Consider the following 23,022-nt stretch of genomic DNA (forward strand, 5'->3'; position numbering starts at 1 on the left):
AGTTCCACAAACATGTCATTCATTCTGATTAATTACGATATGAAATTAGCATGCACGGCAGCTGTGACCAGCCCCAGCTGTCACTAGTTCAGGAATAATGTCATTATTTGGCACAAATCCTTCACAGAAAGAAGTTCTGCCTCAATGCATCTCTACAAGCATTTGATTAGTAAATGTTCTGATTTGTATTTGACACACGCCAGTGCTTCCCTAAATTGCAGGTTTTCTGTCTGTCCAAGTGATGTTTCTTGTGTACAGGGATTCCCTTCTGAAAAACATTGTCTAAAGGTGTAGCCGTGCTGCTGAGCGACTGGTGTTTCTGAGTTACACTGATAAAATCAAGTCGGAGTCCCAGGAGTTTTCATTTCGCTTTGCTCCACAGCATCAAGCTAACCAGGTGGGGATTCTGTCCTTTTTGCCTGTCAGTTCGTGCTGATGAGCTACAGGGCATTGATAAAAAATATTGAAAAACTGAGCAAATAGATGTGGAATTGCACAAAGAGGCTATAAAAATGGTTTTCAGATTTTAATCCTGCACAAACTGGAATGCTTATAACCTTTTAGACCCGCAAAGGAACAAATCCAGGGAAATACAGATGAGGATTTGGTCCAGTTTTATTTCACACAGTCACTGAGCTTGTAATTAAATGCTTTAAATATTGTGGCTTCAGTTCAAAAGAAAAATAATGGCAGGGGAAAAAGGAAGGTAGGGAAACTGAAAAGCTAAAGAAAAAAAAAGAAAAAAAGAAAGGGAAAAAAAAATAAGGACTGGAAAAAGTTAAAAGACTGCAAAAGAGGAAAACAATAAGGAATAAACAAATATTTCAGAAAGATAGGAGGGCTATAAAGGGAAGGACAAGAAAATTAAAGACCCAAAATGGGAAGGAAATGGAAGAAAAAGGAGGGACGTGAATGGGAAAGTAAAGAGAAGAAAATACATGGAAATAAAATAGTCAAATTAAGCAAGACGTTTGCAAGACAGAATGACAGAAGACTAGAAAAAATTTTTGTGTGTTGCTTACACCTGGCTGAGATATAGTATGGGAAAAAATCATCAAAGGATTAGACATAAATGTAAATAAGAAAAAATAATGTAAGAATAATAAAAGTAATGTTTTTGTATTGGTTAATTATTAGGGTTTTATCTGAATTTAGCCAACGAAAATAGGCCGCAGGACAAAACAGAAGCCTCCCTGTGTCACACACACCCGTTTTGCAACCGGCACTAGGACCCAGAAGTAGTACGGTCGCAAAACAGGAAGCATAAAAGGAGACAAGATGGCGCTTCACATTGCTTAGTCATCTGTCACTCAGTCAGATCATCATTCTGCCATTTTCTAAGTACTCACTTTCTTGGGTCTACTTTCTGATTAGAGTGTGTGTTTATAGGACGCGGGTTAAATTTGTATTTTTCCCTTGCTCCCTTTCTGTGAGAGTCCTTGGACTAAATCACGTGGTTATCCTGCCTATACGCTTGCTTCCGCGTTTGGGTTTACCATCCAGGCTACAAAGGGCTAACCGCTAAGTGTGCTAAATCTTCTGATTATTCCGCTCGCTACTCTTCGCCTGAGCGTCCAAGACATCGCGGCCTTGCGCCGTGAGATGGCGGAGCTTCGGCGGGGGAACGTGGATCTTCGCAAGGCTGTGGCGGTCACAACTCCGTCTCCTCCCCCTCCAACTCCTGATGTTTTTCCTGCTTTACCGGATAAATGGGACGGCACGGACGGGAGATGCAGTGTTTTTCTAACCGCTCTAGATCTTGTGTTTGAGTTTAATGCCACCAAAATACTTGCGCAATTGCTCTCCTCGTCTCATTGTTATCAGGGCAGGCGGCTGAGTGGGCCATGGCAGTCCTTCGTTCCGATTCTGATACCGCCCATCCGTACAACAAATTCACCCGCCAGTTAAAACTCACCTTTGAACACCCTGCGGCGAGGTGGAGAAACCTGTACCACCTGCGTCAGGGTGGATCGTCCGTGAGCCGCTATACTGCTGACTTCCGCACCCTCGCAGTACAGACCTCCTGGGGAGACGCAGCGCTTCGGACATCCTACTACGAGGGGCTGGTTTCCAGGATTAAAGACCAACTAGCCGGGCGAGAGCTTCCAGCCACACTGAAGGGACTGATTCAGCTCGCCCTCCAAATTGATCAGCACCTCCTCTCTTGTCCAAAGCCAGCTCCGAGAACCCTGCCGCCAACACCCACCTTCGCCTACACTACTTCACGTCCATCGACCGCCTAGACTCCCACCACCCAAGGACATGTCGGATCTCCACCTCCTGCCGTGGTTGACACCGGAGCCGGGGAACCCATGCAATTAGGACGTGCATCCCTAACCGTGGCCGAGCGTGAACGCCGCTTTCGTGAGGGACTGTGCGCCATTTTGTGTGTCGGCGGTGCACCACCGAGCGATCTGTCCTCTCCGTCCAGGAAACGGCCAGACCCGGTGAGACTCAGGAGACTCAGAATGGCCCGAGGAGAGACTCACCGGGCCATTTCTCCACTACGATCGCCAATGCCATCCCTCGTTTCACGATTAAGGTGATCCTCCAATTTGGCCACAAACGGGTCCGAAGTACTGCGTTCATCGATTCCGGTGCCGCAGGTAACTTCATTGACTCTACCAATGCCAAAGAAATGGGGGTAAAAATCAAGCCGTTATCCCAGCCCGTTCGGATTACATCTGTAGACAGTTGCCACTCTCCTCCAGTCCCATCACCACTCAAACCCAACCCATCACTCTTCTCATTAACCAACACCAAGAACAGATCCGGTTTTACCTTACCTCCATTTCCGACCTGCACCGAACTTTGCCTACGGACATCGGCTGGGATGTGTTCTAGGGAGTCTGAGGCCCCCGACGTCGACACCAAGTCTTTTGTAAGAGACGCGCCTCACACTTGCCCCCTCATAGACCTTTAGCCGGGTGCCATTCCCCCCCGCGGCCACCACAGAGATGCAGGCGATGAAGGAGTATTCAGCTAATGCCCTTCGCCAAGGCACCATCCGGCCCTCCTCCTCGCCCGCCGCCGCGGGGTTCTTCTTCATCAAGAAAAAAGGCGGTGAACTTCGGCCCAACAGTTGGTCCGCCGGTGTCGATGGCTGTGGCGCCAAGCCAACCACGCCATCCAACAAGCCATCGCTCGCTACGCCAACCAACATCACTGTCGACACCCCAACCCCCCCTGTCGACGGTTATCAACAAAAAATCTTCACCTCCATACAGTAGCACGAAAACTTTCACCCAGATTAATTGGTCCCTATCGCATCACACTACGGATCAATCCTGTCACTTACTGGCTCCAGCTGCCTGCGGCGCTCCGAATCCACCGAGTTTTCCACACCTCAGCTAAAACCCTTCATCACATCTCCTATGATTCCACCCTTTCCCCCTGCTCCTCCTTTCCGAATCATTGACGGTGGCCCTGCTTACACTGTACGCCGGATCCTTGATTTTCACCCTAGGGGCCAAGGCACCCAGTACCTGGTCGACTGGGAAGGCCATGGTCCCGAAGAGCGATCTTGGATTCCGGCACGGTTTATCCTTGAACCCGAGCTCATCAGGGACTACCGTCGTCGGGTATCCTCCACCCCAGGGCCGTCAGGGTACTGTCACACACCCGTTCTGCAACCGGCATTAGAAGCCGGAAGTAGTACGGTCGCAAAACAGGAAGCATGAAAGGAGACAAAATGGCGCTTCACATCGCTTAGTCATTGAGTTCGCCCATATCGGTTCAGGTTGTCCGTCTGGCATTTTGTGAGTACTCACTTTCTTGTGTCTACTTTCTGATTAGAGTGTGTGTTTATATGACGCGAGTTAAATTTGTGTTTTTCCCTTGCTCCCCTTCTGTAAGAGTCCTTAGACTAAATCGCGTGGTTATCCTGCCTACTCGCTTGCTTCCGCGTTTGGGTTTCCCATCCACGCTACAAAGGGCTAAGTGTGCTAAATCTTCTGATCATTCCGGTTATCACACCCTGGACTCAAAATATTTCAAATCTGGTAACAATATCTTCGCACACCACACGGCATCATCAGAAACTTCTGCCACCCAGCTCACAAACTTTTTGACCTTATTTACATTTACATTTAGGCATTTGGCAGATGCTCTTATCCAGAGCGACTTACATTTTTATCTCATTATACATCTTTCCATACCTCCTTCCATCAAAGAGAATAGATGGACAACTGCACCAGAACCAGCAGGAGTTCACACTCACACTGCTAAACTCCACACTACACAGTTAAACCACTTAAACCACTTACACCTTATTACCTGTAATACATCTTACAACAAAATGTGTACATGTACATTTTCCCTATTAGCCATAGTATACTGTATATACAGTATGTAACACCTAGGCATTATGCTACACATGCTTAAAGTATTAGTGACCTAGATGACATAGATAAAGAGATTTATTTTCCTTTACGAAGAGCTTCATAGTTTATTTTGCTCTTATTTAAATTACATCTATCTACAGTATGACCTTGTAGCAGAAATGAATCTAAAACGTTTTCTTTTTATTATATACAAAGACTTGCTAAATATATTCAGTTACTAAACTAATGGTGATTTTATTCCACATTCAGGCATCAATATAAGTGTTTATAATAGCCAGTGTTAACCTGCAGCATTAATTTGTTTTGTTAATTTCTTTCTTTTATTTTTCTTATGACAAATTTTCATAAATCACATTAAAACAGGCAATAAATGACTTCTTAAACAAACAGAACCATTCTGTGATTATTCTTAATGTTTAAAAAGCTGATGTGGTTTTAAATACTTAAGCTGGAATATTGTATTTTTAGAGAAATCTGTATGACGGTGTTATGAGTTGCTCCGTGTTGCACATAACTATCCAATTCTGCTCAGCTCTTTAGAGACAGATCAGTGACGCATGCCACTTTAAAGAGACAGACAGCCAGACAAATCGACAAAAAACAGACAGACAGACAGCTCTTTAGAGACAGCTAAGCAGCACATTCTGCTTCAAAGAGGCTGACTCAGACTTCTTGTCAGATACTGCTGAGGCAGGAGATATTTCATTCACCACCGCCCACCACTTACCTGTACTCTACTAAAGTGCCGCCCACCACTAACCTGTACACTAATGAGTCTCCGCCTACCACTAACCTGTACCTTACTGAGGCTCCTCCCACTGCTAACCTGTACACTACTGAAACCTCGCCCAATGCTAACCTGTATAATACTAAGGCTTTGACCACCATTAACATGTAAACTACAGAGGCTCCGCCCACCATTAACATGTATACTACAGAGGCTCCGCCCACCACTAACCTGTACACTACTGAGGCTTCGCCCACCATTAACATATAAACTACAGAGGCTCTGCTCACTGCTAACCTGTACAATGTTAAGACCATTCCCACTTTTAATTTTATACCTATTTAGGCTTTACCCAATGCTTACCTGTACATTTCTGAGATCCCACCCATCACTGATCTGTACACCACTGGGGTTCTACCCAGCGTTAATGTGTACACTCCTGAGGCTTCCCCAAAGGCTAACATGTACAGTACACACCTGGGGCTCCACCGACAGCTAACATGTACACTCCTGAGGCTCTGCCCACAGCTAACATGTACATTGTTAGGGGATAGATAAATACTGTATGTCCCAAAATCCCAAGAAAGAACATAATGTTATTACAAGGCTGAAAGTCCTGCAGTTCCATGTCAGTAATAATTTGAGAGACAACCACACACACACACACACACACACACACATACACACACAGCTGCATTACACCTGGCAACTGCCTTTAATTGGCTACTGGACTCTGACCTGCAAATTTGACGTGGAACTTGTTCTCAGGTTTAAGGATCTGGACGTAGAGAGGACAGTTTGGAGCAAAATCCTTCACCGCCCAGGCTCGGAGAATAGTCTGGTGATCCTGACAGAGAGAGAGAGAAAAAGAGAGAGTGAGAGAGGGCAATAGACAAGATAGATACAGACAAAGAGAGACAGAAACACCAGGACAGAAGAATTAATAAAAATAAGTCAAACGCAAAAAGAAAAAGAGAAACAAGACAAACAAATGGAGACCAAGAACAAGACCAAGAGAAAGACCAAGAGATAGTTAAAGAGATCCAGTGATAGGTAAAAAGAAACAGAGATATAAAAGGGGGACAGAAGGGGATGGAAACAGAGAGACAGAGACAGAGAGACAAAGAGTGAGACAAAGACAGAGTAAAAGACAAAAAACAATAAAAAGACATAAAGAGAGTTAAAGAGAAACAGAGAGAGAGAGAGAGAGACAGACAGAGGAACAAAGGGACAGACAGTAAAAGAGACAAAGAAAGAGAGAGGTAAAGATGGACAGAGAGAGTAAATAAAACAGAAAGAGAAATGGAGAAAGACAGCCACGAGAAAACAGAACACAGAAAGAGAGGTGTAGTGAAAGGGTTAAGGAGAAACAGAAAGACAGCAACAAAAATACAGATTCAGAAAGACAAACAGCTTGTCAGCTTCTCTAACTGAAACATACAAACACATGTCACAATGTTAATATCCTGTATTACTGTAAAATTACTACTGTTAACAGTAGTGATGAGAATCCCCAGGGGCAACCTGTTACGAAATTACACAGTGCTGCCAGCCAAAGTTTGAATAGTTTAGAGTGCGCCAACTGTAGGATTATAGAAATGGCAACCTTTTACCACCTCAAATGCAAATATATTTAAATTAAAAGATTATTTAAAAAATAAATGAATTCATGTCAGCGCGGCGATACATGAACTGCCACACAAAAGAAACGAATCACCACTTTGATATTCCCAACCCATATTGACATTTGAGTTGCAAATTTCCGCAGATACGAACAGACCGCAAATCTATTTTAGAGGCTTTAATTTAGTATTTTAATTTCCCCTCACATTAATTTCCTTAGCACTAATGTCATTTTTAACTCTTGCAGCAATAAAACACAAAAGAAACTGAGTGAGAAATGATAATGAGCAAAAAAAAAAGGAGAGTACGGTCATAATAACTAACTCATGAGAAGAACGGATTAGAAAAGAGGGATGACGGAGAGAGGGAGGAGAGGAAGAATTCGCAGGAACCTACAGCAGCGAGGCGATCCACTTCAAACCGGTTGCTCAGGATAAAACACGCCTCGGCATCATCCATTCTGCAGCCAATCAGAAGACAGGGATCAGACAGAAACAGGAGATGCAGAGACAGTTATAGACACATAGTCCATGAAGAAGTAAGACAGACAGTGAATGAGAGAGAGAGAGAAAGAGAGAGAGACTATAGAAAGGTAAAGATGGCAGAGAAAGACAGACAAACAGGGAGTAAAAAAGAAAAGGAAGAGAAAATTAGACAGACAGAAAGAGATACAGAAAGAAATGAACAGAGAGACTAGAAAGACTGGAGAGAAAAAGTAGTAAAAGTAAGAGTGACAGAAAGCAGAGAGATAGATATACAAAAAGAAGGAGAATAAAACAGAAAAAACACTGAATACAGAGAAGGAAATGGACAGACACACATAGAAAGAGAGCGAGAGAAAGAGAGAGAGAGAGAGAGAGAGATGGACAAACAGGCAGACAAAAAAAGGAAAGATAGAAAGAAAGAAAGAAAGAAAGAAAGACACAGTGAACAATAGCAGAGATATACAGAAATAGACAGACGGAGATATCCAGAGGGAGACAGAGAGAGAGAGAGAGACATGAATAATGATTAAAGTATCTTCTTTCAGCAGTCATAAAAACATAATAAAGCTAAGAGCTAACAGAACAGACAAGTGTTCATTCATAATATCAGCTCCGCTAATAATGGAGTAATCTAACACTAACTGCTAAATGATAGCATCGTAATGCTAATCACCAGTAGCCGTGATAGTAATCTCTAATTATCCTCTGTGTTAATCAGTGTGTTAGTGATGCTGCTGGACTGATCAGAAGGTCTCAAAGCCCTGCACATTCCTCCTCCTAAAGCTAATCTTCCAAAGCTATGTAAGCGACACCTTTTATTACCATTCCTGCTGGAATTCCCGCATTCCCAGAGTGGGAATATTTGTATTTGTAAGAGAAAAAAAATATGTAATGTGCACAGGATGTGCTATGCATGTCACCAATCTTCAGGTGTGAATTGGTGTGAACCTGCTGGAGTGCAGATGTTAAGACGGATTGGCGAGTGAATGCCAGGAGCTGTTACATGACCAGTATGGGTGTGGAGTTGTTCTACAGAAATATCTAGAAACAAGTGATTATTTAAATTAATAAAAAAAAGAAAAAACTACATAAGGTGTACAGTATTTGTAAAGTTCTGAGCCTTTGATACTAATAAATGAACATCATGGTTCCTAGAGGGAACATTTTTTCTCTTCACTTCATCCTTAATTCTTTCTTGCCTTATTCCCACTTGCTGTGAGACATGCTGTAACACCTTAGAGAAACCCATGCTACCTGCCCTGTTCTGAATACACGTACACACATGATCACATACACCCATGACTGGCTTGTGCCACTCAGATAGAAATACTCACTCACTCCCTCACTTATCATCTACAGTGTATAACACTTTATCCTGTATCCAGGGTCGCAGGGGGACTGGAGCCTATCCCATGAGACTTAGGGCATGAGGCGGGGTACACTCTGGACAGGGTGCCAAGCCATTGCAGGGCACACACACTCCCAGAGTGGAATTGCACTCATTCACAAACTATAGCAATTTGGGAATGCCAATTAGCCTAATCTGCAGGTCTTTGTGGGAGGAAACCAGAGTACCTGGAGGAAACCCAGGTACTAAGCACGAGGAAAACTCCATACACAAAGAGAACCTGGCCGGGAATCAAACCTGGACCATGGAGGTGCAAGGGGACATTGGTAACTAATACACCACCTATGATAGAAATACTTTGTTAATGAAAAGAATTAGTTCCCTTTCAAAGGCTACACTCGATGCTGCGTGAAAACGCTATGGGAACATCTTGTCATGTTGCCGGTTGTGAAGCATGTGTGTACCAAACACGCCAAATTTTTGGCTTTTATAACCCCGGTCAGGTGACGTCATCTGATAGGACGCACCTGCAGGTTATAAATAGGAGTGAACCGGAAACATTCCTCAGATTCTTGTCTTCACCTAGTTGTGAGCGTGTGTGTCTAACCAGCAAAAATAAGTGTTTAACTCACCGATAATGGCAGAGTTTAAACGAGATGTCCCTCCGTGTGTATAATCCATATCGGAGGGCGATCTCTACACTTTACTGCTTCGATTAAGTGCTACGCGCGCGCCTCGCATTCCTCGCATTGCACACCATGGCGGTTTTGCACGCCTACCAGGCTGACCTGCTGAGAGACTTGAGTACTGGCGGGGCTCTGCAAGGTAAGGCGTATTGGATTTACGCCGGGCCACAGGCCTGTCTCTTCGTGCAACAAAGCAGACGGCTTGTGCTATCGGCCGTTTTATGGCTGCTATGGTCTCCGCGGAGAGACACTTGTGGTTGAATCTCAGGGGCATTAAGGAGAAGAATCGTGTATTCCTCCTCGATGCCCCATCTCGCCTCCCGGCCTACTTGGCGATGTCGTTAACTCGGTCGCCACTAGGTTCATGAGGCGAAGTTATATACCAAGCCTTCAGGAAATTCCTTCCCCGCCTTGCTCAAGAGTCGGGACTGTCGGCCACCCAGTCTCGACCGGGTCTGACTGTTGCGAGGCATGAAACACACAAGGAGAGTGTTTTTGAGCTGGGCACCCCCTCGCAAGATTGGGGTGCGTCACGCAATCCGCCTCAAAAGAGGTCAGACTGGCATATTGTCTTTACAAAGAAGCCCTGAGGTTCATGTGCCCAGGACCGTGGGGGGTGGCCCCCCAATGGGGAGAGGCACGCAGAATTCCTTTTAAAGAATTAAGTGTTCTCCCTGGCACCCCCAGGAGGTTGGTGTTCTTGCTCCGCCACCACTGGTGTTTCGGGCAACTCCAGTCTCCAATAAAATGTTAGTTCTTCGGTTAGTTTTTCCTGCCGTTTTTCAGGATGCCGAACATCTAACATCCCCCCCGTTTAACCAAGCCGCTGAGCTTTGCCCCTTTCTGAGAAACTGGCAGCGTGGAAGCTACTGCCAAGTATATCTCCTTGGGCACTAAGCACTGTACAGAGAAACTACAGGATTCAGTTCTCACATCACCCTCCGCGTTTCAATGGCATGGTCTCCACTTCCATGAAACCGGAAAGTGCAAGAGGAACGGGGGGCTGTGTCCAATTTTTAGATTTTGCGGGCTTTACCGCTATCTAAAAATAAATCAATGGAAATATTGCCACAACACAGGAGGTTCCTGAGGTTCGCTTTCGAGGGCGAAGCTTACCAGTATCGGGTCCTTCCATTTGGTCTAGCTTTTTCACCCGCACATACACAAAATACATGGATGTAGTTCTGGCTCTTACGACTCCAGAGCATCCGTATTTGAATTACATGACTGGCTGGCCCAGTCTCAGTAGCTAGCGCTTCGACATCAGCATGTCGTTCTAGCTAATCTTTGTTTCCTAGGATTGAGATCCAATGCCATGAAAGCATGCTCTTTCCTGTTTAGAGGACAACATTTTTGGGTGTCACATGGAATTTGAGCATAAGCGGGCACAGCTGTCTCCCGCTCGTGTCGAATCCATTCCCAACACCGTCAAGGAAATCAAGCTAGACCAGAAAGTGACCATCACTTTCAGAGATCTTAGCTCTCATGGCAGCTGTATCCACGGTGACACCTTTGGACCTTCTGCACATGAGAGCATTTCAGTTGTGGCTAAGAACCAGGGGATTTTACTCTAGGGCCAATCCCCAATAAGGGCTACGTGCCAGGTGCTTCGTACCCTTCCTATGTGGTTCAGACCCCGGTTTCTGACTCTGGGTCCCACTCTAAGTTCATCTTGTCGTCGCAGATGCTAACGACAGACGCTTCCCTCATGGGCTGGGGTGCGGTCTTAAATGACTGTCCAGCCCAAGGGAGCTGGAGAGGCCACCTTTTTGCACGGCACATCAATTGCCTCAAAATCATGGCTCTATTTTAGGCCCTAAAGCACTTCCTCCAGCAGTTGAGACTACCATGTCCTAGTGCGGGTGGACAACACTATGGCAGTCTCATATATTAATCGCCAGGGCGGACTGTGCTCGCGCCACTAAATAGCTAGCCCACCAGATTCCTGTCCCTTAGGGCGATTTACATTCTGGGAAAATTTCATGTAGCGTAGGTGGACCTCTTTGCCTCGCAAGATCAGCAAATGTCCCCTTTACTACTCTCTGACTCTAAGTCAAGCTGGTCTTCCAGCCAGCGTAATTAAGACTATTCTAAGTACTAAGTATTATAAGAGGGGACTGCCTCCCCTCAAATAGAATGTATTTGAAAGTTGGTGCATGACAAAGCAGGTAGACCCAGTCCACTGCCGAATTGTTTCAGTGCTGGAGTTTCTGCAGAAAAAAATTGTCCTCTGGCTTGTGCTCCTTGTTGAACCACTAGAGTCAGCGTCTCAGGTTTCTGACCCTTAAGATGTTTTTTCTAAATGGTGTTACCTCTCTAAGAGGATCGGACAGCTATTGCCCTCTCCTATGAGGCGCGTGGGCTCACTTCGCCTCTAGGAATCAGGGCTCATTCAACCAGGGGAATCGCCTCATCAGTTGCACTAGCAAGAGGTATTCCCTTGCAGCAAGTCTGGGACGCGGAGGGTTGGTCCTCTCCGCACACATTTTCCAATATGCATCCTATTGTTTTGAAGCCTTCTGTCCTCCGCCTTTACAGCTTCGGAGCAGGAAAGACTTCACTTACTGTGTCCAGTACGTGCTCTTCAGATTTACGTCCACCGCATCAGCTAGTGGCGTAAGTCAGAGCAGCTTTTACATGGTCTGGGGCCGCAACGGGGGGTGGCCCCCACTACACTGGGCTATTGCCCTCTCCTATGAGGCGCGAGGGCTCATTCAACCAGGGGGATCGCTTCATCTATTGCACTAGCAAAAGGTATTCCCCTGCAGCAAGTGTGTGACACGGAGAGTTGTCCTCTCCGCACACATTTATTACATTTATAGTTTGGATGTTTATGCTACTCCGGGCCCACGGGTCCTCGAGTCAGCTACCCAGACATAGTTCTGAGACCTTCTCGGCCTTGTGCACACACGCTACACAACCTTGGAGTCCAGACACTTGCAGTGCGGCGGCGTTGGCACTCTCGTTCCCATAGCGTTTTCATGCAGCATCGAATGTAGCCTTTGAAAGGGAACGTCTCGGGTTACTTTGCTGTTCCCTGAAAAGGCGGGAACGAGATGCTGCGTCCCAACGCCGCACTGCCTATGTGACCGGACGTCCGTTCAGACAAATCAATCTGAGGAATTTTCCGGTTCACTCCTATTTATAACCTGCAGGTGCGTCCTATCAGATGATGTCACCTGACCGAGGTGATAAAAGCCAAAAATTTGGCGTGTTTGGTACACACATGCTTCACAACCGGCAACATGACAAGATGTTCCCATAGCGTTTTCACGCAGCATCTCGTTCCCGCCTTTTCAGGGAACAGGGTTACAGCAAAGTAACCCGAGACGTTTTCCCAGTTAACGTCTGTAGACCAAAAGCGAGTCTCCATCATGTTTGATTACCTACCTTTTGAGAACTTTCTCTACCTCACAACCAGGAGGCCTTCTCCGATGCTTTCTCATTACCCCAGCCTTTGATTCTTTCTGTAATGTTTTTGACTACTCTTTAGAATGACCCTTTGATCTTAGAAATCTTGGAAAGATTTGTGTTTGACCCTGATGTATGGATTTGCGGATTCCTGTTAATTAAACTCTCATACACAGATACTTACACTTCCTCTGAGCTGAGTGTGTTAAAAACCTTGGTGGGGCCAAGATCAAGACTTGCTGACCCCTGGCTCAGGTCTGAATGCAGATACAACTTTAGTTGCCATTAAAAACACTACCATTTGATCTATATTTGTGACTGAAGCTTGTGACTCTACTTCAAAATCAAGATCTGATCTGCATTTCCATCTATTAGAAACAATGATAGGATGTTAACTGTTAATTCTATCATAAGCCTGGAGGCATCATAGCTGTAGCTCTTACTTGGCCCTCATGAGATCTTGGTCTTTAAGCGCTGAACCCTGCAGGTAGATGACCCTCTGAGCCCACAGTGGGATGTGCAGGATGCGCCGTACCTGGACGTCGATCTCTGTCGGACAGAGGATCACCACATAGTAGTCCTGCCAGGGTTAGAGATAGGGAACAATTTAACAAGGGCACTCAAAACCCAGGTGTCCTTACAACAAAGTCTGTGATTCAAGGGGAAAATTCAGGTCAATTTAAACCCAAATGAGACCTGAATCAAATTCCAATAACACTTTTAATGAAGGTCTTATTTGTAATATTGATAATGAACACCACCTCCATACTGAAGCATGGTGGTGGCATTATATTGAGCATTACTCTTTATTGCTTCTCTGACTAACGCTCTCACTAGTTGTGCTTGCACGGGTAAGATTAATAAGATTTGTGGTTACATATTTAAAGCATTTAATCAGATTATTGCACCTGCTGTGTTATGATGGTTTACTGTGTGAAATGTGAGACAATCAGTGCTCCTTCCTTGGACACCAGGTGAATAAACGTCTGAAGCATACAATGATGCCACATACATGTGTGACTTCTAATGCCAACTGATTGGACCGGAAATCATTTACAGCAGATTTATGACCTACTGTATGATTCCAGAATCTAGAGGGTGAATACTTACGCAAGCTGTTGTAGCTCTCTAAACAAACTCTTTCTAGTTATTATGCTTTTGTTTAAATTAAAATTTACATTATTACATTATAAATGCTTATAAAAGCTCTTTGTAAATATTTATAGAGAGATTTAGAATGCCTTATTAACGTATTGTAACGTGTTATGACTCTGTCCATGGGTCAATATAAACATGGCCTTTATAGCAAGTGTTACACAAATGAGTGTCTTGCACATGACCTTAACTGTTAGATCACGATATATCAAAGGAAAAACACGTCTTGGAATAGTAATTGGAATTCAAAGCTGCATTGCTATGACAACAATCCGCTCCGTTCCCTCTGTTCATTTGCACTTCAGATGATGTCTCTCTCTATCTTTTTCACTGTCTCTCTCTGTCTCTCTTTCTCTCACTCACACACACACACACACACACACACACACACACACACACACACACACACACACACACACACACAGAGTCCATGACACCCTATGAGGTGTTATAGCAATCATAATAAAAATAATAATAAAGGCAGACGCAACACGTGTTGCATGACAATGTGTAGCCTATGTATAGCAAGCTATCAGCTTTCAATGTTGTTAGAAAATGTGTGTGTGTGTGTGTATGTGTGTGTGTGTGTGTGTGTGTGTGTGTGTGTGTGTGTGTGTGTGTGTGTGTGTGTGTGAGAGGACTTTTGCTTTCTCGTTGACCGTAATGTGCTCAGAATAAAACAGATTAGCTGATTAATGCTGCTGTAATCCTCCTGCTACAGGCTGCCAGGAGCTACAGCTGAGGATTACACCTCTCTGATCCCCAATGAGCCTTTTGGACAAACATGCAACATACACACATGCAAGACATACACACACCTGCAACACACATTCACTTTTGTGCAGTAGACTGTATACTTTAAAAAACTCACTGCTTATGTACAGTATATCCAAAATATTTTTAGATATAAAAAGGGCTATAATACTTTTTTTCTTTCTTTCTTTGCTCACCTGCTTATTTGTCAAGATAAGCATAAAAAACTACAGATAAAACATATTTTTGACTTTAAACAATATCTTAAGATATTAAATGAATATGAATTATAATAATAATAATAAATATTCAGTAAATATAAATTTTCTGCTTTTTATTATCAAATTTGAATTTCATTTATATTAGTAGTATTAGTACTATTTTAATTTGTTCATGTTTTTAAATTCTATTCATATTTATATTCATATTATTTATATTAAATAATATGAATATTAATAGAATTTAAAAACAAAGCTGATATATTGGGATGACATATCAGCTATCATTCTTCAGTACTTTTCAGTTTTAGTTCCTTAGCAAAAACAGAAAAAATATAATTATTTTAATGTATATTTTAATCCTCTAAATGAACAAAGTTATCCTGCAATGTGATCATCAACCATATACAGTAGATATTTATAGAAATCCTTACAAGCATGGTTGCAATCTCCCCCGAGCCCATTTGCCTGCTACAGCAAGAAATAATACACCTGCAAAGTGATCTATGTGTGCTCACGGACGCACCTGCAGTCTGGGGTGAGCGAAGAACTCGTTGAGGAAATCCATGAGGAGATCTATCTTCAGACAGCTGACGCAGAGCACGACGTGTTTCTCGGTCTGCGCTCTGTAGCGGCTGTAGTTCCCCCCAGACTTCTGTCTCTCCATCCACAGAAACGCCAGCTGCTCAAACTGCAAAGGGAGTCGAACCGATCAGACATCAGAGACATTATCAAACAGTAGTCAGACAGGTCGAATTAGACAGCATAGCAAAATAAGAAAACAGGTCAATCAAAGATAAGAGAAACAGCAACTACTGCATATAAATAGGCCCTTACCTATTTGTACTAGGACTAGAATATACATTATGTGTTGGAATACCGTGTATACTGAGACTACAGTACAAAGCCCTGCTGTAAGTTGGTATGGAGAAATTAAGGAGAAAAACTAGAGGGAGGTTATATTTAAAAAGCTAGTAACTAATTTTAGGAAATGTGAATTATTTCTGAATGGTTCGTTTGTAGTGACCACAGTATATCATCGAAATGTGAAATCAAATGGATAAATAAAAAAAAAAATTGTTGGAGACCAATAAAAAAAAAAAACAGTTACGACTAACAGAAACATGTTAACTGAGTGCTTGGTCAACATATCCTGTAAAACTTCATACTAGGGCATGTTTTTTTTTTTAAGAGTCCAACTTGGAGTACATGCAGATCTTTGAATGACCAATAGAAGCTGGCACCAAAAGTGACTCAATCCCCATTGCCCCTTATGTTAAAATGCCAACTGTATTTTACAACAGAAATAAACATCTACAACCATGTACAAAAAACAGTTTTGGTCTTCATAGCTACATTTCCCATTCTACACCAACTGTATTTTTCTTACAATTTTTCTGTAACTCAGTTAAAATTACAATAAACCAAAAGCTATGCATAATTAATGTTAACCCCCTAGCTGGTATTATCTGAGGTAAGGAAGCGTGTTTAAACCACAGCAAGGCTCTGTTTTCTCCACCCATTTGCCCATTTATGGAATAACAGGGAAGTTCAAGTGGAGTCAGATCCTGCAGAGATGGCGTCAATCATATCTGCCACTGTTCCGCTCATATCTGCTCAAGAAAGTCCTCTATATAATAATATATATAATATATAATATAATCTCTATATAGAACTTAGAAATTAAGGTACAACATGACCAGGCATAACCCTGGCTCGTTAAAGTGGGAAGAGAGACAGAGAGAAAAAGTCTGGAAAGTGACAGAGAGACAGAGACTGAAAATGGACATTCGCTTATCAAACTGACAAAAATCAAAAAGGACAGAGTGACACCAAACCGACCTCGCAAAAATCCACCAAATTAGAACAGTCCAAGAAACTAAGGATAAGGGCAAAGGACATGACAGGGCACTGTCCGAGGAAATGACAGTTACAAAACCTCCAGTTCGGTTTTACGTGCGTGCGCATTTGAAACACTGTTTAGTACTGAGAGAGATGATAAAACAAGAAACAAATTCCCATACGAACGTCAAGCATGACCCGTAGGCTTGAATAATCCGTCTTCTCTAATGGATCGCTGGCAGAAATAATGAACAATCTTCCTGAAATTCGCTCTGATTCACAGTTTTACTTTTTGTCTATTAATACTTCCTCACTCGATCCTGTCAGCCTTCTAATAACGTTCAGTTGTCAGTCTGACAACCGACACAAACACTGCTTCATCGTCCTGAAGCACTCAAGCAGGTGGGGACATACTTAAGTGCTCGCATTATGATCTAATAACAAATAATTTCTTTTAACACATTAGGTCTTGAGCACAACATGGTGGCTTAGTGGTTAGCACTGACGCTTCTTTCCTGTAGGGTTGGGGGGTTTAATCTCACCTCTGATATTTGTTGTATTTTTAGATTCATTTATACTGTGTGCATGGGAATTAACTGTAACTACTCCACAACTGTTTTCTTTAACACAAAATACAGGCACACAGTTTCTGACGCGACTTCTCAGGACATACTGTATCTCGGAATTTTTTATTTGTGTAACCATAATACTTTGAAAGTCAACTTAAACGTGTTTTGCAAGGCGTGCATATTTTTAAAAATAAATTTTAATTTGATAAACGAGTGAGGTCTTACGAGTAGTATGTGTACAATACGAGTTGTAAACGAGTAGTACGTATACACATTGTCTGCGCAGGTTAATTTGTTTTATTTTAACTTTATATTTTGTATTAATAATTTTTATATAAATATTTTTGGGCTGTAGACAGAATCATCTGACTTTTCATTATTTCTTATGGAGGAATTCACTTTGATATATGAGTGCTTTGGATTACAAAAATTAGTTATGCTCGCAATCCAAGGTTTAGCTGTAAAAGAAAACTTGCACATCTGTAAGTACCCTATATCACCCTTTATAAGGGAGTCTGCCAGATGCCATCAATGTAAATGTACAATTAACTTTGGTACAAATATTTGAACAGCAAATTTTAAAGCAAAACCAGATAAATGCCTTCTTTGTGTCACATGATCAGTGAAGCAAAGATACTTCCTTCGCAACACAGTCACTGCTATAAGTGGTTTAAATGTGTTCAATTAATTTTTGGAGAGTGTTACTGGTGCCTGAGGACCAATCTCCTTCTAAATGTCAGCAAGACAAAGAAGTTGATAGTGGATCAACAGGAGCCCAGTGATGACAGTTTCCGTTACCTCGGTGTTCACATCACGCAGGACCTGTCATGGTCCTGTCACATCAACACCGTGCTGAAAAAGGCCCGGCAGCGTCTCTGCCACCATAGACCTCCAGGGTGCTCAGGAACTTCTACTCCTGCACCATGGAGAGTGTCCTGATGGGAAACATCGTGACCTGGTTCGGGAACAGCACCATGCAGGACAGACGAGCTCTACAGAGGGTGGTGCGATCAGCTGAGCGCATCATCCACATCGAGCTACCTGACCTCAATCTACAGCAAGCGGTGCTGGACCAAGGCCAGGAAGATCGTGAAGGACCTCAGCCACGCCAATAATGGACTGTTTTCTCTGTTGTGGTCAGGAAAGCGATTCCGCTCCCTGCAGGGCAACACAGAGAGACTGAGGAGGAGCTTCTTCCTGCAGGCAATACAGTCTTTTTATAAGAACCCTACATGGGACTAAACCATTTTTGCACATTACACACTTATGGACATTTGCATTTGCACTTATTCTGGACATTCATGGACACTATGGACACTTATGCACATTTTCACATAATTCTATTTGTTCATTGCACATAAACACATTCATGCATATTTGCACACTCCCCTGACATTTCTATCTAAATTCTATTTCATTTCCACACTAAAGTTTTCTATATTTATACAAAATTCTTTTCTGTATTTGTACAGCTAGGTTTTTCTTATATTTGATATTTTGTTTTATCCTTTATAGCTATATTTTCTGCTGAAGTTTTTCTATATTTTATTTCTTATTTTTTTTTATATTTATTTCCTATTTTATAATCTTTTTTAAGGTCACAGGCAGTCATGTATGTGACTGTGTATGTGACAAATAAAATTAGAATTTGCAATTTGCAGTCGCTCCATGAGTAATAAATGACAGGTATGTGTTGCTGAACATCTGTGATACTGTAGGTTCTGTATACAGTATGCAGTATGGTGTTTACATATCAAAACTGTACAATGTCTCATTTCACAGAATGTATTACAGACGATAGCGCTGCATACATGTACTCCATTAATACTAAAATCCAAATAATGCAATCAACTTGTTAGGACGTGTCATAAAAGTGTTGTGTTTTGTCTAACACCTAGCACCTAAAAGAAAATCAAAGCATCTAAAAAATAGCGTTTGATAGCGTTTTTCAAATTCTATGTTTCAATATAGACAACCTTGTGTTTCAAAAAGTAATAATAATAAATACATGAGTAAAAGTCTCAAAATGGCATTAACCGCATATTGCTTTTAAACTGTCATTTATTTAGAAATATTTTTGTCTACTTCCCTTTTTTATTCATAAAAGTAAATATGTCTAATAGTCATTATACATGCCCGCCTGCCCAGGCTAAAGCCGTTTATCATAAGCTAGGCAGATGGTCTTATTTCCACCAACACAACCTCAAACAGTAAGAATTGAAGATTTATTAAAAGTTTTAACATTATTGTGCCATCATTCACCCTTATTAATAATGCACATACTGTAGCAGGCCACAAAATATTGTTATTACAAACATTCAAGCTGAGCAGGATTTCTTTGTATTTCTTTTGATCTTGTCCTCATTTTTGTCACCTGGCAATTCCCATCCACCCCCAGGCTCTCTCCTATCATACAGGACGATTAACCTTTTGTTAAGGCTTTGTTGCATTAAATGAACCTTTATCTTACCCTAGATTTTGTGTGTGTGTATATATATATATATATATATATATATATATATATATATATATATATATAAAACAAAGTCTATAATAGGTATTATAAGGTTTTATAAGATAAATATGCTTCTCAGTGTTATTGAACATCCTACTGAACCAGACACAGTCCTTTTGAGGATTCTGGTGCACCTGTTTCTTTTTTCATGCAAGAAAACCTTTATCATAATTTGCTGCTTTCGTTTCTGGCTCACAGATATTTTCCTCAAAGATTTTTTTATTTTTCGCTGGAATACTAATTTTCGGAAATCACAATTGTTTTTTTTTTGTCCTGACTTAATAATGAAATCATATAATAAACACATATAACAACATCTGTACTAAAAAAGCAGGGGCTTAAAACCTTTGCACACTACATACACAAATGAATTAAATAAAACAAAAAAAATAAGCACCACAAAGCAACAAAGTGTTAGAAACATCCTTCAAGCAAACTTAACATTATTTTTTTAACTGCTGCCCCTGCTGCATCACAGAGCAGTGTAACAGACTGGGAGAAAAGTGCTGCTGGTCCTCTTCCACATCCATCATCTCCTAACAGCTTAGGGAAATATTTCTAAAAAGTAAAAAGCTTCTAAACAGATAGAAATGAACATTTTAAAAAATTATGGCCATTGTTATAATAATTATTACAATCACTGGGATCAGGAGTAGTTCAGTAGTTGAAGCACTGAACTGCTAATTAGAAGGTACTAGGTTCAAACCTCAGCACTAACAAGTTGCCACTGTCAGGCCCTTGAGCAAAGCACTTAACCCTCAATTGCTCAGATTTAAAAAATGAGATAAGCCGCTTTGTACAGTATAAAGGCATCTGCCAAATGCTCACATACAAATCAGTATCATCATAACTGCTTTTAAACAAAAAAAAAATTCAACCTTGACCCTGTCCAGCTAGTGAAATATTTTTTGTTGTTTTTATAAGCTTCCTAAATGTCAATCATCTCCTTACTCTGCTCTACAGTTTTGTAATTAAGGAAAGTCATAACGCTACATTTAAACATTTCTAATAAACATTCATCAATGCCAAAATCAGAAGATAAATTGATGACGAAACTCTTGGTTGCTAAAAGAACATTTCCAAACTGGGTGGCTTTGAGTTACAGAATTACAGACCTGGCATTTCCGTTGTCATTAGCGCTAATGGTTTTTCTTGTTCATTATCTAAAATGACCAGGCTGATTTCTTTTTTTCTCCCTCTACTTTAATTATTAATATATTTCAAAGGTTCTTTCTTTCACACTCAATCAATACGGGCATTCGCTGCAAAGAGTTTGTTTTGTATCATTGACATTATGCCATCTGTATTATTGATTAGTCATTGTGAGTCATGTTTTATAGATGACTGTTTACAATATACTTGATTTATTACTATGCATCAGATCAATTTTTTCCACAAAATCCATAGTCCATGAATGCAAGAATGGGAAGTTTTATTACTCATCTTTCCTTAAGAAGGTTTTTTCATTTAGTGTTTTTTATATATTTTTTTTATACTCAAAACCACAGTCTCTCTAGAATAGTGAAGCTTTTATGGATTCAAATAAAAGGCTATAAAAGCTGAGACACATATCTATTTAATAGCAAAGCTGGAGATCAGTTGAGCAGAGTGGGCATGGATAGTGGAGGTGTGGAGAGTGTAATAGGATTCTTGGAGAAGATCTGACACGTTATTAACAGGGCCAGTGGGTGCTGCTTGGTCTTACGACTTCCAGAACATCGTTATTTAATGGTGTGGGTTTCAAGTCCAAGTGATGATGGGACACAGTGTATTGCCTGTTCTGTAACGTGCATTCCAAAATTTGTAGAACGATTCAGGAAGGTAAAACTGTGGACATGCAGTACTGCCTGGGTCCATAAGAGGGTGCCAAAATCACCCATATTACCATACAACATAAAAAATTGCAAGGTTCCCCAACAATGACTGCTGACATTTTAAATACTGAACTAAAATTATTAAAACCGAGATACAATAACTGAGAGAATAAGTATCAATTGAGTAGCGATTGCATGAATGGTGGAGGAGTGAGAAGATTTGAGACACCGCTAACTGGGCCACTGGGTGCTGCTTGGTGTTACGGCTCCCAGAGCAGGGACAGAGCACAGAGTTTAGGTCGTAAATGAGGAGGCGGGTGTTAATCGCTCCTGGATTAATGCCTGTTTGGGATTTTGGGGAGAATTAACAGGGCAGAATGTGCCCTCAATGCAGGGGGGAGAAATCACAGACATGAAGAAGAGGATGCTAAACTCACCCTCGCTGTATACAGTAAAACCATACACATGTTTTCCACCCAGCATTAACAGAGGTTTTTATTGACACATTTGGATTTAAAGCAACAATCAATTATTATCATTTATATCTGATTATCAATTGATTACTATTGAAATCAGACCAGTCTAATTCAAATACGGTTTTATAGCAGATTCAGTCGAATAGAGTGTCATAACCCTTTGAATTAAATCACATTGTATGGAAGCCTGAAGTTTATCAACTATTGGGTCAGGAACAGGAATTGCTGACCATATAAGGAAAGCAAAAAGCATAAAGGATAAATCCGAGCTAGAGACAAAGTATTTATTTATGCTGATGTTATAAATAAAGATCTTTGTAATAAATAGACTGAAACGTATGTGTACTTATGCATTCTGTGATCAATTAAACACACAGACAGTAGTGGGACAGTTTGGGCTGTGTGACGGCAGCTAGTGTAAATGTCAGTCTGGTTTTTCTGGATGAAGAAGAGCCGCAGCCGAGCCACAGTGCTGTGAGCAGTGTGAGGACGGAGATGGTGCTCGCCCAGGGAAGCCCTCGCAACACACATCAAAGCTCCCTCCCTAATCTCACTCACACTCTGTGTGTATTTGTGTGTGTGTGTGTTTGTGTGTGTGTGTGTGTTTGTGTGTGGTTTGTGCTAGTGCATAGGAATGAGATGTAACCGGCTTAAAAGAGACATAGAGTTACTTCTGTGTGTGTGTGTGTGTGTGTGTGTGTGTGTGTGTGTGTGTGTGTGTGTGTGTGTGTGTGTGGTTTAATCTACGTCCCCCTTTGCAGATCTACAGGGATTCTCTGCACTTCATGAAAGTGTGAGAGGAGCAGATGACTCATGGACGTGTGAACAGGTGTGTCTCAGCCCACAGGGTGACGGAGGGGGGTTGGGACAAGGGTACGTCTAAGCCAGACTAATACACGAATTTTTAAGGATGTTTAGGAGAGAGAGAGACTGTGTGTGTGTGTGTGTGTGTGTGTGTGTGGATGTGCAGAAGTGTGAAAGCTTGAAAATGCAGCAGATGCACAAATTCTCACAGGGTTTAACGAGATAGAAACCAGCTATAGTTATAGGAAAATAT

At 41.8% G+C, this 23,022-nt stretch overlaps 1 protein-coding gene across 2 annotated transcripts in view; it reads right to left on the minus strand.

Annotated features, from left to right (window-relative positions):
• LOC128518256 (potassium channel subfamily T member 2) overlaps positions 1-23,022 on the minus strand; it is a 110,776-nt gene that overhangs the window by 32,732 nt on the left and 55,022 nt on the right. For both annotated transcript variants that reach the window (XM_053491266.1, XM_053491265.1), the window contains exons 11-14: positions 15,276-15,440; positions 13,067-13,203; positions 7,090-7,153; positions 5,809-5,917 (exon numbers count right to left, since the gene is read on the minus strand). In XM_053491266.1, coding sequence (XP_053347241.1) covers positions 5,809-5,917; positions 7,090-7,153; positions 13,067-13,203; positions 15,276-15,440 — 475 coding nt within the window. The remainder of the gene's footprint in view (positions 1-5,808; positions 5,918-7,089; positions 7,154-13,066; positions 13,204-15,275; positions 15,441-23,022) is intronic.

The sequence above is a fragment of the Clarias gariepinus genome, chromosome 3, assembly GCF_024256425.1.
Source record: "Clarias gariepinus isolate MV-2021 ecotype Netherlands chromosome 3, CGAR_prim_01v2, whole genome shotgun sequence".
In the NCBI taxonomy this organism is placed as follows: Eukaryota; Metazoa; Chordata; class Actinopteri; order Siluriformes; family Clariidae; genus Clarias; species Clarias gariepinus.